This window comes from Vitis riparia, chromosome 9 (genome assembly GCF_004353265.1).
Source record: "Vitis riparia cultivar Riparia Gloire de Montpellier isolate 1030 chromosome 9, EGFV_Vit.rip_1.0, whole genome shotgun sequence".
In the NCBI taxonomy this organism is placed as follows: Eukaryota; Viridiplantae; Streptophyta; class Magnoliopsida; order Vitales; family Vitaceae; genus Vitis; species Vitis riparia.
This window is the reverse complement of record NC_048439.1, coordinates 676,716-690,566: the sequence shown is the minus strand read 5'-3', so window position 1 is coordinate 690,566 and position 13,851 is coordinate 676,716. Positions and strand designations below refer to the sequence as shown.

At 35.3% G+C, this 13,851-nt stretch overlaps 2 protein-coding genes across 2 annotated transcripts; both read left to right on the top strand.

Moving 5' to 3' along the window:
* The first annotated feature begins 277 nt into the window (after window positions 1–277).
* Window positions 278–6,458, top strand: LOC117922006 (sm-like protein LSM1B). Its single transcript, XM_034839963.1, has 5 exons — window positions 278–1,070; window positions 4,529–4,597; window positions 4,690–4,805; window positions 4,899–4,961; window positions 5,969–6,458. The coding sequence occupies exons 1-5, from the start codon at window positions 1,010–1,012 to the stop codon at window positions 6,044–6,046; spliced, it is 387 nt and encodes a 128-aa protein (XP_034695854.1). The 5' UTR covers window positions 278–1,009; the 3' UTR covers window positions 6,047–6,458.
* Window positions 6,459–6,917: 459 nt separating this feature from the next.
* Window positions 6,918–13,554, top strand: LOC117922005 (transmembrane protein 87A). Its single transcript, XM_034839962.1, has 5 exons — window positions 6,918–7,454; window positions 8,539–9,457; window positions 9,600–9,695; window positions 10,555–10,691; window positions 13,029–13,554. Exons 1-5 carry the CDS (start codon window positions 7,246–7,248, stop codon window positions 13,198–13,200), a joined length of 1,533 nt encoding a protein of 510 aa, XP_034695853.1. The 5' UTR covers window positions 6,918–7,245; the 3' UTR covers window positions 13,201–13,554.
* The last annotated feature ends 297 nt before the right edge of the window (window positions 13,555–13,851 follow it).

Sequence of the window (13,851 nt, the reverse complement as noted above, 5' to 3'; positions counted from 1 at the left end):
GAATTAAAATTATCAAATTCATTTTTCAAAGAATAGAAATAAAAATAAAATATTTGTTTTGATTCCCATGTCCTCGTCAAACACGCCCATCAAGTTTTTATAAGTTAAGTTATGTTTATGATTTTCCATTTTTATTAAAATTTAATAAAAATGGTTTTATTAGATTTTTTCCAAAAAAGAAAAAAGAAAAAAGGAAGGATAGGTAGAGGAGAGTACAAGTCTACTGATCAAACGAGCTCAGACTCTCGTGAGCCAAAAGAGTCACCAAGAGTCAAACCGAAGGCATCCTCAGATCCCAAAAGTCTTCTCCATATCCTCTGACTTTCCACTGACTCCACCACTCGCTTTCTGCCACGTATTCTCCGTTCCACTCAATTAATGAAATTTTACAGCCTTTAATTTCTCAATCAAATAGGAGAGTCGTCGACGGACGAAGCGAGAAAGTAGGTATCTTTCAGAAATTTCAAAAAAAAAAAAAAAAAAAAAAACAAAAAAAAAAACAAAAGGGGAAAAAGATTTTGAGTCTCCCTAAGGTTCAAACCCTAGGAATCCCCGAAATTTTCTCTCATTCTGTCGCACTTTCTCGCGAATTTTCTTTTCTTTTTCTTCCCCAAATTTTCTTCGGAACTCTTCCGGTGCGATTGGATCTGAGTGGTTTTGGTTCCATCAATCCGGAGGGGGAAATCCTTGCTAGGGTTTAGGGTTTGGTGAAGTGGAGGCGTTGGATCTGGAGAAAGGCTCTGGCTTGGAGGAGTTGGTGGTAAATTAGGGTTTGTTTTTTTTGGTGGTTGGGGGTGGAGTTATTGGCGGTGTAGTGTGGTGTAGTGCGTTCAAGTTAGGCTTTTCCTTTTTCCTTTTTTGGTAATTGTGATTTTAGGGGATTTTAGATTTCTTTTGGATTGTAGGAAGTGGTGAGGCGGCAGGGAGATTTCTGAGCTGCCAATGCCATTTGTTTGTTTTTTGGTGAATTTTTCGGTGATTTTTGAGATACCGAAAAAGTTTGAGCTCAATGTCTTGGGCAGGCCCGGAAGATATCTACCTATCCACATCTCTTGCTAGCTATCTTGACAGTAAGTTCTTTCTCCACCCTTGAATACTTGCTAATGTATGATAAAATTTTTGCCTTTTGCTGTTTCTGGAATGATAATTTCTATATATAATTTACTTTGAAAAGTTGGGTAGTTCTTTTCATTCATCATGGATTCTGTATACGAGTGGGTTTGTTTAAGTTTCATTTTTCATGTTCTGACCCCATTTTACTAACTGTTACTCGTTATCATGTCAAGTTAAACCCTTTATAGTGGGGATAGTTTCAGGGGTAATGTGTGTCTGTTGGTGTATGTATCTGCATGAGAGCTTTGGGTGTTTTCGACATATAGTTGAAAAATGCTTGATTCAGTGCAGGGTATTTCTTCCACTAGCGTGGATTGATTTTATGTTATTGAATTGAGGAAAGGATGTGGACTTGCACTATTATTAAGGTCTGGCAACCGTGTTTGAATAATTTAAGAAGTACAGACTAGTTGACATTCAATATTTAAGATTCATAGAAAACAAGAAAAACAAATCGTGATGTGCATTACAGTTTGTTAGGTTAATTAGGGTATTTGAGGGGAGAAAGAGGAATTTTTGAAGCAATGAGTAGACAGGTGGATTTGAACCATGGGTGGGAGGCTTGTTCACAGACATCTGAGGAATCACCTTTAACATTCATTATTTTTCTAAGAAAGCTTGTTCGTATAATTTTAGCCAACCTAAATTACTCTCGGGTTGAAAAAACTAAACCCAATCCCAACCCGAATATTGAAAATGATCGTCTAAGTTCCCACCTAGACGTCAGGTTGGGCTAGGCCAACCCACCTAAGTTGAACCCTTAGTTATCTTTGGCCTTTATGACTAAGCCCAATAGATCAGTATGAATCTTGTCTAAAAATGCCATCAATAATATGGAACTGCAAATCTTTGGATCACACTCTTTTGTTTTTGACTTAAAGTAGTTGTTTGACATTGTGTAATTTTAAGCTCCAAGGGTGATTGATGGATTTTTGTTGGATCAAAACCAAATTTATAACCTAATTCAACTATGTTAACGTAACTTTTGCCTAATAAAAAATGGCTTTTAACAAAAGTTATGGTAGTATAGAGGCTTTATGTGCTGTCCACTAAGATGATGAATGTGTTTGGCAATCAAGAGGGAAAACAGTGAGATGGGATGATGATGATGATTATCATGAAAAAAAATGAGATAGTGAAAAAATTGGCCAAAATTAGGGTAAAAACTATTAATGAAAAAGTTATTAGATTCCGAATTCACTAGAAATTAAGGTGAAAAGATCATCAAGATTTACTTTTCATTAAGGTAGTTGAAGATTTTAAAATCTTACCTAAACCGATATTTGATTTAGCTTTAAATCTAGATTCATTAAAATCTAAAATTAGCAATCCTAATTTCATTTATAATTATTCACAATTAAACTTAATTCATCATTAACTACCTTCCAATAGATCCAATAACGAAACTAGATGATCTCACTGAATCTAGTCTTAAGCATTCGGTGAATCTTAAGATTTCGTTATATTCCTTATTTAAGGCAATTAAAAGAGAAAATTTTCTCACCATAAGTGATTAATCCATTATAGATTTTGACTCTAGATCCTTCTTCCTCAAAGAAAAATGAAATCTAGTCACTCATGTTTGTAAGATTTGCTCCACTCAATATATTTGGCTATTGAGAAAATGAAAGAAAGTATAAGGAAATTTTATTGCAAAAACTCTTACAAAAGATCTAAAAATGGTTAAAAACAAAAAGATGGAAGAAAAGCTAACAAGAAAAAGGTTCAAAATGAGAATTTCAAGCTCCTATTTATAGGCCAAGGTCAAGTGGATGCTTAGCATCATCTCATTGGCCTTCTAGAATCTTCCAAAATAAAAAATCTAAGATTTGATGCCGAAAATCAGCAATTCAGCATGAGGACTTCTCATTTCACATGAGGATTCCAATTTCGCATGATCATGCGAGATGGAAATTTGTTAGCTGTGGTAGTTGAAGTACTCTCTGGACCAGTTGGCATGTGTGTGAGAATTTCACATGTTCATGTGAAATCACTCTTCAGCTTGCCTGCAACTTTCACTCCTCTGGTTTATTTGGCATGACTTTGCGAAATGATTATTTCCTCCTCTATTTACCAATCTTATTCATTTTTGTCTCAATTTCATTATTTACACAAATCTAAGCATTTTGTCCATCACCAACATCATTTTCCCTATCTTCTCATGAACTCATTAGCCTTTTTGCACATTTTGACATCAATTGCCCCTTAAAATCACTCCACAACTCACAAAAGATGTTAGTGACCTTTGCAAAATCAACAATATATTAATTGAGTCTTTTAGACATAATTGCCACTCAAAAGATGTGAATTTCATGAGAATTACTACTCAAAATTTGAGTGGCAATTAAAGGAAAAATACTTTTTGTTGCTTTAGACATGCACGGCTTCTTATCACAATGTCATTTACGTGGGAAGGCCACTTCTTTTCAAGAGAGAAATGAATTTGACATGAAATATTAAATATATGTTTGATGCCATGGATTTAGAAAAAGTGTTCTTTGCTTAGTCGAAAAATTTTATATTAGACTTTCAACTTGGAATAAATCAAATTTAGGAGCAATATCCTGTATTGTGAGTTTTTATGGAAAATAGTAAAACTACCTACCATACAATATAAGGAACTTGCATCTTCTGTTCAATCTAAATGCCATATGAAGGTTTATCTTGGGAAGATTATCCCCTATTTGCAAGCAAGAAAAATGAATTTGGGTTTTCTTGCTTTGTAGTTTGTGCATTGGATGCTAGGATTTCTTTTTTTGGAGTCCATTTTTAATTTGGTTTTGTTAAATTACCAATTTTCCTAATAGCTTAAACTTGTAAGATTTGGGTTTACAATGTATATCATGCTTTTTAACACCCTCCCTCACGTGTGACCTCATATTTGTATGTGGAGAGATGCATAGACCCGTAGGCAAACAACAAAAAGTAGCCCTTTTAGACTTACACATACAAATGGGGGAAACAAACAGGCAGGGAAGCTTGAACACATGACCTCCTACAAATGAAGCTCTGATACCATGTTAAACAACCAATTTTCCTAAAAGCTTAAGCTTGTAGGATTTGGGTTTTCAATGTATATCATGCTTTTTAGCAAGTTTAATTCAAGGTTTTTAGGAACCTTTTTTCTCTCAAGCAATGACAATATTTCAAATGTGGACAAATAAATCAAGTTATTCTGTCATAAAAATGGATTAATTGATTCCATGTTAGTGTCTTTGTTTCTTTTATGTAAACTTTTTGTTATTCACTTATATCATATATCTCAAGCAACTGCTATGATACCCCTTTTCAGGAACGTGTGTCAAATCTTACTTCTTAAATCTTACATATTTTGTGTGGAATGTGGATGCATAGTGGCTCTGAATTGTGAGGCTTTCCATTTGTACTGGTTCTTAAGCTTTTGTTTATTTTGCAGAGAAACTTCTTGTACTGCTGCGAGATAATCGAAAGCTTTTGGGAATACTTCGCTCCTTTGATCAATTTGGTACTTTGTTATTGTTTCTCACTGCTAATTCAGGTTCGACAGCTAATTTTGATACTTCAATGACTGATGAAAATTCTATACTCTTATCACAGCAAATGCCGTTCTTGAGGGTGCATGTGAGCGAGTAATTGTCGGTGATCTTTATTGTGACATCCCTTTAGGTTTATATGTAATTCGAGGGGAGAATGTTGTTTTGATTGGCGAGCTGGTATGATATCTTGTCTTTTGCACTTGACTTATGTGGTTATTTATGTTAATCAACCTGTTGTGTCTTCTCAAGTTTTTCCCTCTGGTTGGTTAGGACTTGGAGAAGGAGGAACTTCCCCCACATATGACTCGAGTTTCAGCAGCAGAGATTAAAAGGGTAACTGCTACTACTTTGATGTCTCTTAATGAATATATTTAGTGGTCTTCTGGGTGATGACAATATTGCAAAGTGTGATGCATCATCATTTGCTTGTGAAGTGGGCCAATTCTTCCTGCAAACATAATTTCCTTCTATAAATTTTCCAATGATAATTTGATTATCTCCAATTAAATCTTTATACACCAGTTTGCTCATAATTTTCTTAGGAATTGAGATGATGTTGATATGAAACAATGTGTTGCATGTAATACTGTGGGCCATTGATTGAGAACCAATCTTGCATTTCTGGGATTTAGTAATATCTTAAATATTTGTCTTAGATTTACCTAAATAAAGATGTGAAAAAAAGGTGGGTGGACATAACTTTTAGAATTTTATATCCTATATAGAATATTTTTTTATCAGTTATTTATATTTGTGCATGGAGAGCCAAAATTATACAAATTCTCATGAGAAATCATAATAGGTATATTTAGTTTAATGTTACGGTCACTTTCTTACTGACTTTAAGTTCCTTGGCTTTGTTAGCCAATGTTTTAAAACATGGTTTCAACTGTTGATGTATTCTGGGTTATGGGCAATGAATTTGTTCATGCCAATTGAAACTTATGACATATGCCAGGATATCGATTTTCCCTGGCTGGAAGGAATCTCATGAAGTATGATAAGAGTATTAGTTTTCCTGAGTAGCAAAGTTTTATTTGAAGCCATCTTCCCCACTCCCCAGGAAGGATGAAGCCACAAAATATTAGAGAGAGAGAGAGAGAGAGAGGAATAGGGATATAGCCATCTCATCATTTTCCTTTTACCATTTTATTTTGCCTTCTACTTCAGTCTATCCTTTTATTTCTGAACTTAGTTTTGCTCTTGGGTGTCTTTTGCTACCATTACATATGTTTACTTTGGCACAAGGACTGCCAATAATTTTGGATTGAGCTTCTGCTGTGCATAATCCTTGATTGTGTTTTCTGTGAAATCACCGTGAATCATTGCAATCTCTGCAGGCACAGAAAGCAGAAAGGGAGGCGTCAGATCTTAAAGGCACCATGAGGAAAAGAATGGAGTTCCTCGATTTGGATTGATGTACATCAGTATGACATCCAGTCCCACCATTTTTCTTCAAGTTAATGTCACGTCCGCAAATATTATCGCGGTTGGGTTGGTGCTGGGAAGACACAAGGATGGCTGGATGGACGACGATCTCTTGTTTTCTCGTCTTTCTCTCTCAACATATCATTTCTGTAACATTTGCAAAGAATTTATTTGACACAGATGAGAAGAGGATGTTCCAAATTCTTCTTTTGGTGTTTTACAAATGCCAAATTGGTGCTTATCCTCGTATTTGTGGCATCTGAAATCAAACCAATTGATCTGAAAATCTGTGGTTGGTTTTGCGTGATGTAGCTCAGATGTTTGTGTTCCTCCTTTCTCTATTTTGCAGAGGGAGGACATTTGATTCTCCATTCATGAAAAATTTACAAGACTTCTTCTGAATATTGTGTGGACTTGGACTCTCCTCACAATTAGAATCTAAGGCTTCTCTCCATTCCCTTGTAACGTCCAAACTTCCTTTGAAATGATTTGATCCTCAGTGACCCGGAGTTGGGTTGCAGCTTGGGTGAGTTGACCCGTACAACCCGAACACCGGGTTGAGGTGGGTAAGTCTTGAATGGGTTAGGCTCAAAATATTAGGTTCAGTGTAAATTGAAGGTTAAATTATTATTTATTTAGAATTTTATTATTGAAATGTTAAAAGAAATAAGGATAAGAAATAAATTAAAGGTTCTTACTTTTTAATTATATTAGACTTGTAATTATTATTTTTATTTTTAATAATTTTTTTGAAAATATGATTTTCAAATGTGAATTCAATCCCACAACCCACGGCAGTAATAATAACTTTTTCTTCTTTTCGTGCAGACGATGGATGCAGTCATGTGTCATTTCTGAATCCCACACCGACACCTCTGACTTTTAGTCAAAGAAGAAGAACAATCACTCGCTCAAAACCCTTTCCACCGTTGATTACGTGGACCCTTGTCTGCTCGCGCGTACCCTATCATTTCTTATTCTATAAATAAATTATAAACCATATAAAGCCTTAACCATAGTTAAAATCTAACCCAAAACCCTCTAGCTCAAGATCTCAACTTAGTTCCTCCTGCTACAGCTCTCTCTTTCCTTCACGATCACATCACCAGATCTCTATTGAAGGCTAGGGTTTCAGGGTTGTTCGGGAAGCTTCTTCTTCGTCTTTCGTCTTGTTTTCGTTTCTGCGACAATGTCGAAGCTGGAGCTTCTCTCAGCTTTGCCTCTCCTCCTCTTTGTTTGGCTTCTCTGTGTTGAAGCTTCAGTTCACGAATACGCCGGCGTGCGATTTGTCGGCAAGGGAAACGCGTTCGTCGTCCATGGAGGGAGCGAAGGAATCTATTCCTCTCACCCGACTCACAACACTACTGCGGCAGTTGCGAATGGAGATGCTTTTATACGGTGAGTGAATTTGTTTTATTTTTTCTGTAATTTTTGTATGTTACTTTGATTTCTCTCGTTTTTTCTGTTTCCGTTGCGATCTCTTGCACTTTCATGGAAAGTTGGTGTTGATTGTTATGTGTGAAACACGAATTCGGGGATTTTACGTGTCTCTGGTGATTGTCTGTGTTTTTTCTGGCTACATTGGAGTGTAGTTTGTGGAGATCTGATTGAAAATCGAAGCTGCTTTGTTTGATTTTCTGAACGATTTAGGGGAATTGGCTGTGTGAATTTCACTGATTCCAATTCATTTTGTTATTTTTTTATGTTTATTTGGAGGCACTTCTTGTATAATAATCAAGCAAGTTTTCTTAAATTTTGCATTTTCATTTTTGCGCATCTGTATCTTAAAATGTAGGTCAATGTCAAGGTGATTTAACAGCATAAATGGTAACAACTGGCAACAACGCTGCACCTCCAGTTATTCTTTACTTCATTTTTTTCACAATGCCTAATTTTGTGATTTTTCTCTATGGGATGTGATGCAGTGATGGTGACCATAAAATAAAGTGAGATAAATTAAATTGCATGGAGCAACAAAAACATTTCTAAAGAAATAGAAGAAAACATTTATTGATTCAATCAGTAGTAACAAATATTTATCCAGTATTTTTATGGTTTTGCACATTTTAGTGAATATTTTTGTCACAATTAGAAATGAAGTATAAGTGAGCTTGATAATGGTTAATTTTCTGTATAAGACTACTGAAATAAATTGGATCCAGATGTCCAGTTTTTTGTTGATATGAAATTTTCTTAGGAGAACATTAAATGTGAATTTTCTGCTGCTAATGGATTGGAGTATCACAGACAAACACCATAGGAGTGATGGAATCTGACATGTTGCATGGATACGTCTCTCATTTGTATGAATGGAAGCAACAGATTTGATATATTATAATAAAACTAGCTTGAATATTAGTGGCCATATTTTGCATTTTCTTTATTTATATTAGTGTCCAAAGGAAAAATTTTATGTTCCAAATGCTTCCTTCCAGTGCTTATTATGAACTATTCCTTGGGTGTATATGGTTGTTGGAACCAGTTTTGAGAAGATTAAATTCCGGAGGCCCAAGGAGTTTTCTAACTTCAGCTCAGGGTTGATTCAAGCTGTTGTTTTTGAAGTGGATGATAGAGAGACAATCGGGGGTTCAGCTTATGGGGGCCAAAGGGCCATTTGTTGCACAGCAGATCTTGCAAAACTGGGTGTGTGTACACAAGGGGAAATCATTCACCGCCCTTCCGCTAAGAATCCAGACTGGCCCCAAGTATTTGGGGTCTCGTTCAGTGAGGATAAGCTAGTTGCAAGATTGCAACTAAAATCCATGGAGATAACGAAAACTGGGATGTATAACTTGTATTTCATTCATTGTGATCCAAAACTCAAGGAGGTGGTCTTAGAGGGAAAAACCATATGGAAAAATCCCACTGGTTATCTCCCTGGAAGAATGGCACCCCTTATGAACTTCTATGGGATCATGTCGCTTGCTTTTGTGATTCTTGGAATCTTTTGGTTCTCTCAGAATGCAAGATTCTGGAGAGAGGTCCTTCCATTGCAGAACTGTGTAACACTAGTGATAACACTAGGCATGTTTGAGATGGCCTTTTGGTATTTTGACTATGCTCAATTCAACAAGACTGGTGTCAGACCAACAGCGACTACCATATGGGCTGTCACCTTTGGCACTGTTAAACGCACAGTTGCCCGTTTGATCATCCTGATGGTTTCAATGGGCTATGGTGTTGTAAGACCTACTCTAGGCGGTCTCACATCTAAGGTGGTTATGCTTGGAGTGACCTTTTTTATGGCATCTGAAGTGCTTGAACTGGTAGAAAATGTTGGTGCTGTCAGTGATCTTTCAGGAAAGGCAAGACTATTCTTGGTTCTCCCTGTAGCAATCTTGGATGCTTTTTTCATTCTGTGGATATTTACTTCCCTTTCAGCTACTCTAACTAAACTTCAGGTACTTGCTCTACATTTGCAAGGATATTTAGTTTGCATTATTTTTCCTTTTCTCTTAAAATGAAAAAGAATTTTCATTTTGCTTCTTCAGTGATAAGATAATTATTGTTCTCAGTGAACTTGATACAAATGATATTGGACAGGTTAAACGGATGATGGCAAAACTTGATATTTACAGGAAATTTACAAATGCTTTGGCAGTGGCTGTTATAGTATCTGTGGGTTGGATATGCTATGAGGTAATCTTTGTGTGGAAAGTAAGGGTAGTCCATTTAGTTTCTGTTTTATGTTTAGATTTAAAATTTAAACGATGAACAGCATCACGAACATGAAGAATCACAAAGTATCCAGTGGTGTTGACTAAATTTTTCATACTGGGATTTTTTATTATTTTTTCTTTTTGGTTGATTTCTTGGCTAAATTTTTATTATTGTGACTCAGAAAGTGCTAGGAGAATAATATGAATGGATATTTAAAAAATAAGCCTTCAGAGATAAATATGGGTGTTAAGACTCACCATAGTGAACATCTTTGTTAAATTTGCATATAGGAGCCATATGGAATTGTTCTTTTTATTTGATCATGTTTTGATAAGATTGTCTTCCATCTGGAAACTATGACATTTCAGGAGGGGTTGGATCAAATTTTCTGGGAAAATGTGGATGAGAAAAACTTAGGTTATGTTTGGTTCTTAGAAAGGACTATGGAAAGAAAAAAATGCTAATAAAAATAATTTTCTCATACTTGGTTGAATTATGGAAAATACCAAAGAAAATCAAATATAAATTAAAATTAGTTAGTAACTTATGTATTTTTAAATTATTTCATGTTTATATCAAAGAGTTAAAATAAGCGAAATGAGTTTGAAGTAGGCTATAAAAATAATTTATTGATTTTAAATTTAATTTTTATTTTCCCTCACTTTTTTCTTTATTTCTACTTTTCCTTTCTATTTTCTTTCCCTTGCATTTTCTCTTTAATTTTCTAGGAACCAAACATAGCCTTCACTTCTTTAAATATGGCCCCTCCTATCTGCACCTTTTCTGCTCCCTGTTTTAGTAATGCAGTCACTCTAACAAATTTTATTTGTGCATGCAGTTGTATTTCAAGTCAAGTGATGTGTACAATGAGCAGTGGCAGAATGCATGGATCATCCCTGCCTTCTGGCAAGTCCTTTCTTTTTCTCTCCTATGTGTCATCTGTGCTCTTTGGGCACCGTCTCAAAACTCAACAAGGTAACAAGCTTGGCTCCTTTCTTTTGTCTTCCTCTTTCTCCCATGGTTATATGATGTTATTTTCCATGTTCTTACAAAAGTTCAAAGTGCCTTCTAATAGTCAGAACTTGGGATAAGGTTTTTTTGTGTGGATATTAAGAATACCCAATGTGTACATAGACAAATTTGGGGAATATTTAGGGAACAGTGGCACAATTAAATGCAGGGTCAGAATCTCATGGGTATTGTTGTCTAGAAACAAATTTGACAGGCCAATGGGTTGTTCTTTGGATTAGGACCATTTGTTTCTGACCATGGAAACCTTGTTCTATTGCGGTCTCCACTCCCATGGCTGACATTGAGATTCCAATATCATTAGCATCAATCTTAAAGGTTGCAACCCACTATCCTTCCCCAACTTGTAGTGCTTTATAAAGAGCATGTTTGGGTGGGCTGAGGCTAGATGATATTTGTCACACTTTCAACTCTTCTGCTCTTGTATGACCTTTTGTACTTGGTAAGTGCCAATATAAGCTAGAAGAAAGTCGGTTAACATAGTAATGGTAAAATGCAATGAAATAGGGACAAAAGATTGAATCATATCGATGATGCCTTTGCTAAGAGACTACGTCAGGGTCACGTGGACCAGAACTTCGTAACTGTTAGTCCCTAAACCCCAGATGGGGGTTACTACTTAAGAGTCTTGTTTAAGATCACTCAAACACATATCAATGGTATAGTTTGGTCCAATATAACACCAAATAGTATGCTTGATTTGGATGCCAGTTTTGGAGCCTGCCTTATATCATACCTTTCTTGGTAGTGAGGTTTGGTGTGTGTGTCTCTGCCTTTTTAAGGGAGAACAAAACCAGAAGACAGATGAGTTTCAGAAAATCGAGGGCTTATTTGGCAACATTTTTTAAAATGCTTATAAAAAAAATCAGTTTTTGAGAATAGTTCGATTATTTCCAAGAACAAAATGCTATTTGGGAAGTTAAATATGAAAATAAGTTTTCTTGGTCTGTTCTGTGTGAAAGCCCTGAACCCTTACGTGTAAAAGTTTTTAACCTATATTTTGTGTTTTCAATTGTTTTTGAGAATATTTTACAAGAAATACCAAAAAAATCGTTTTAAATTTGCTCTAAAAAATTAGCCTGTTTTCAAAATAAATGCTCATTTAACCATTAGATCAGGTCAAGATTTAGGTTTGTTTGGTAAATGTTTTGTAAAACAGTTTTCCATTTTTAAAAATAAAAAATGATTTTTAAAATTAGAAAACACATTTGAATAGACTTTTGGCTGAAAATAAATTTAAGTGTTTTTCAGCAATAACTGAAGAAAAATGAAAGATGATGAATATTTTAAAAACTATTGTATTAAATATCGACTTTATGGGGAATAAATGAAGAGAACTGTTTTTCGAAAATGTTGCCTTACGGGGTCTTTGGAAGTTTCTTGGAAGATTAGGTTGTCATATATGATGATGACATCATTACTAAACCCTTGACTGTCCTCAAATTGTTGTTAGGGTCAGCACTCAGCAGTCACCACTATCACATCAATAGGATCACGTGTCAGTACCACTAGTACAGAGGATGGAAATCATCACTAGCCTCATGACATTTTCTTAAAGCACACCTGTCACCATGCCTACCATCGAATTGCGATGTTCAAGTGCTGCTACCATCATTGGTCATCAACAGTATACCATTATCATGCCCATCATCATAGCATTGTAGAAATCACTCTCGAACCAAAATATCTGCTATTATTAATCTCATTATTTCTTTTTCATTAAACTCTCTTATTCCTGCTGTCCTTGTAACACTAGTTAATATGAAAATGCCCTTTTGCTATTTGTATAAATCAAAATGAGTTCTTTTTTTTTCTTTTCTAGTTTTAGTTCAACTTTGACTTTTCATGAAGGTTGTTTTTTTCTATCTTTTTGTTTTTTTTCTACAACAATTTGACATGTTGGAAAGAGTGATTTTCTTTACATACTTATTCATGTTGGAAACAAAACCTAGTAGAGGATAAGCAAACTTAGATCCTAAAACTTCTTTATATTTGAGGTGATTTTCAATTTTCACAGGTATTTCTATGAATAAGCTTGTAAAATGTTATTAATTGATAAGACAAATGGCAAACTTTCAAGTTATGGGATAACTGTTAGTTACATTAGCACACTTTGAGGGACAAAAGTTCCCCTGAAGGATTATGGTTTTACAATTACTGCCCTTTTTGATCCACAAACATCTTTTCAAGAAGATTGTTCATTTATTTATTTATTCAATGCCTCTCCTATTTGATCATTGCTCAATTCTTTTACCCTTGTCCAAATATTTTTATGTTTTACAGGTATGCCTACTCCGATGATGGGAGTGAAGAGTTCGACAAGGATGATACTTTGACACTTATAAAGCCATCCCCGATGCCTATGAAAGACGTTCGAGGGGGGCCGGAGGCCAGATCTTTGCATGGTGGTAATGGGCTACCAAGCGAGGATGTGGAAGAAGAGAAGACAGAATAAGGTGAAACACAACCACGCCAAATTTAAAACAGGTTCCCTCCATTTCCTTAAATTGTATTCCCTCAGTTATCCTTGTAACAATCCTCCAGCTGCTCTCTCCTCAACCTTGCATCAAAAAATTTATAAGACTAGTCATAGAGCGAACGTCCATTTAGATCTTGTACTCTTTCCAGTTTTCCCCCACTATATATTTGTTGGATTTTACAGTGCTCAGTAATAGATTCACACACAAACCAGTGCTTCACCTTGTTCTTTTCTGTTCAATATAAACCTCTCTCTACTATTTATTTTTAATTGTTTTCCGGGACGGTACGAGGTTTTGTGTTAATAAAGATTCATTGGAGATTTATCAAATGTAGTTATTTGCACTATTGAGAAACATGCCAGGGCAAGGCTAACCAATTTTGTTGTTACAGATCGTAGCTTGGCCTGTAGAACCTCTGGGCAGTGTTGGTTAAAAGAAGATGAAAATATGGGATGTGATCTTGTAAGTAAATTGGAATGAGGATCTAATAGTTCTTCCTAGAGAATTAGTCATATTGAAGTGTTTGGTTACAAATAAGACATTTTTAAATGGACTTTTGAATCAAGTCTTAAAATTTAAGAGAGGAGTATTTACTTTTTAGTATTGGGCCAGCAACTTGCTCCTAG

Coding starts and splice junctions, on each gene's coding strand:
- LOC117922005 (XM_034839962.1), top strand. CDS start 7,246: ATGTCGAAGCTGGAGCTTCTCTCAGCTTTGCCTCTCCTCCTCTTTGTT. Junction 7,455..8,538: donor AATGGAGATGCTTTTATACG/GTGAGTGAATTT, acceptor TGTTGGAACCAG/TTTTGAGAAGATTAAATTCC. Junction 9,458..9,599: donor CTACTCTAACTAAACTTCAG/GTACTTGCTCTA, acceptor GATATTGGACAG/GTTAAACGGATGATGGCAAA.
- LOC117922006 (XM_034839963.1), top strand. CDS start 1,010: ATGTCTTGGGCAGGCCCGGAAGATATCTACCTATCCACATCTCTTGCT. Junction 1,071..4,528: donor TCTTGCTAGCTATCTTGACA/GTAAGTTCTTTC, acceptor TTTATTTTGCAG/AGAAACTTCTTGTACTGCTG. Junction 4,962..5,968: donor CAGCAGCAGAGATTAAAAGG/GTAACTGCTACT, acceptor CAATCTCTGCAG/GCACAGAAAGCAGAAAGGGA.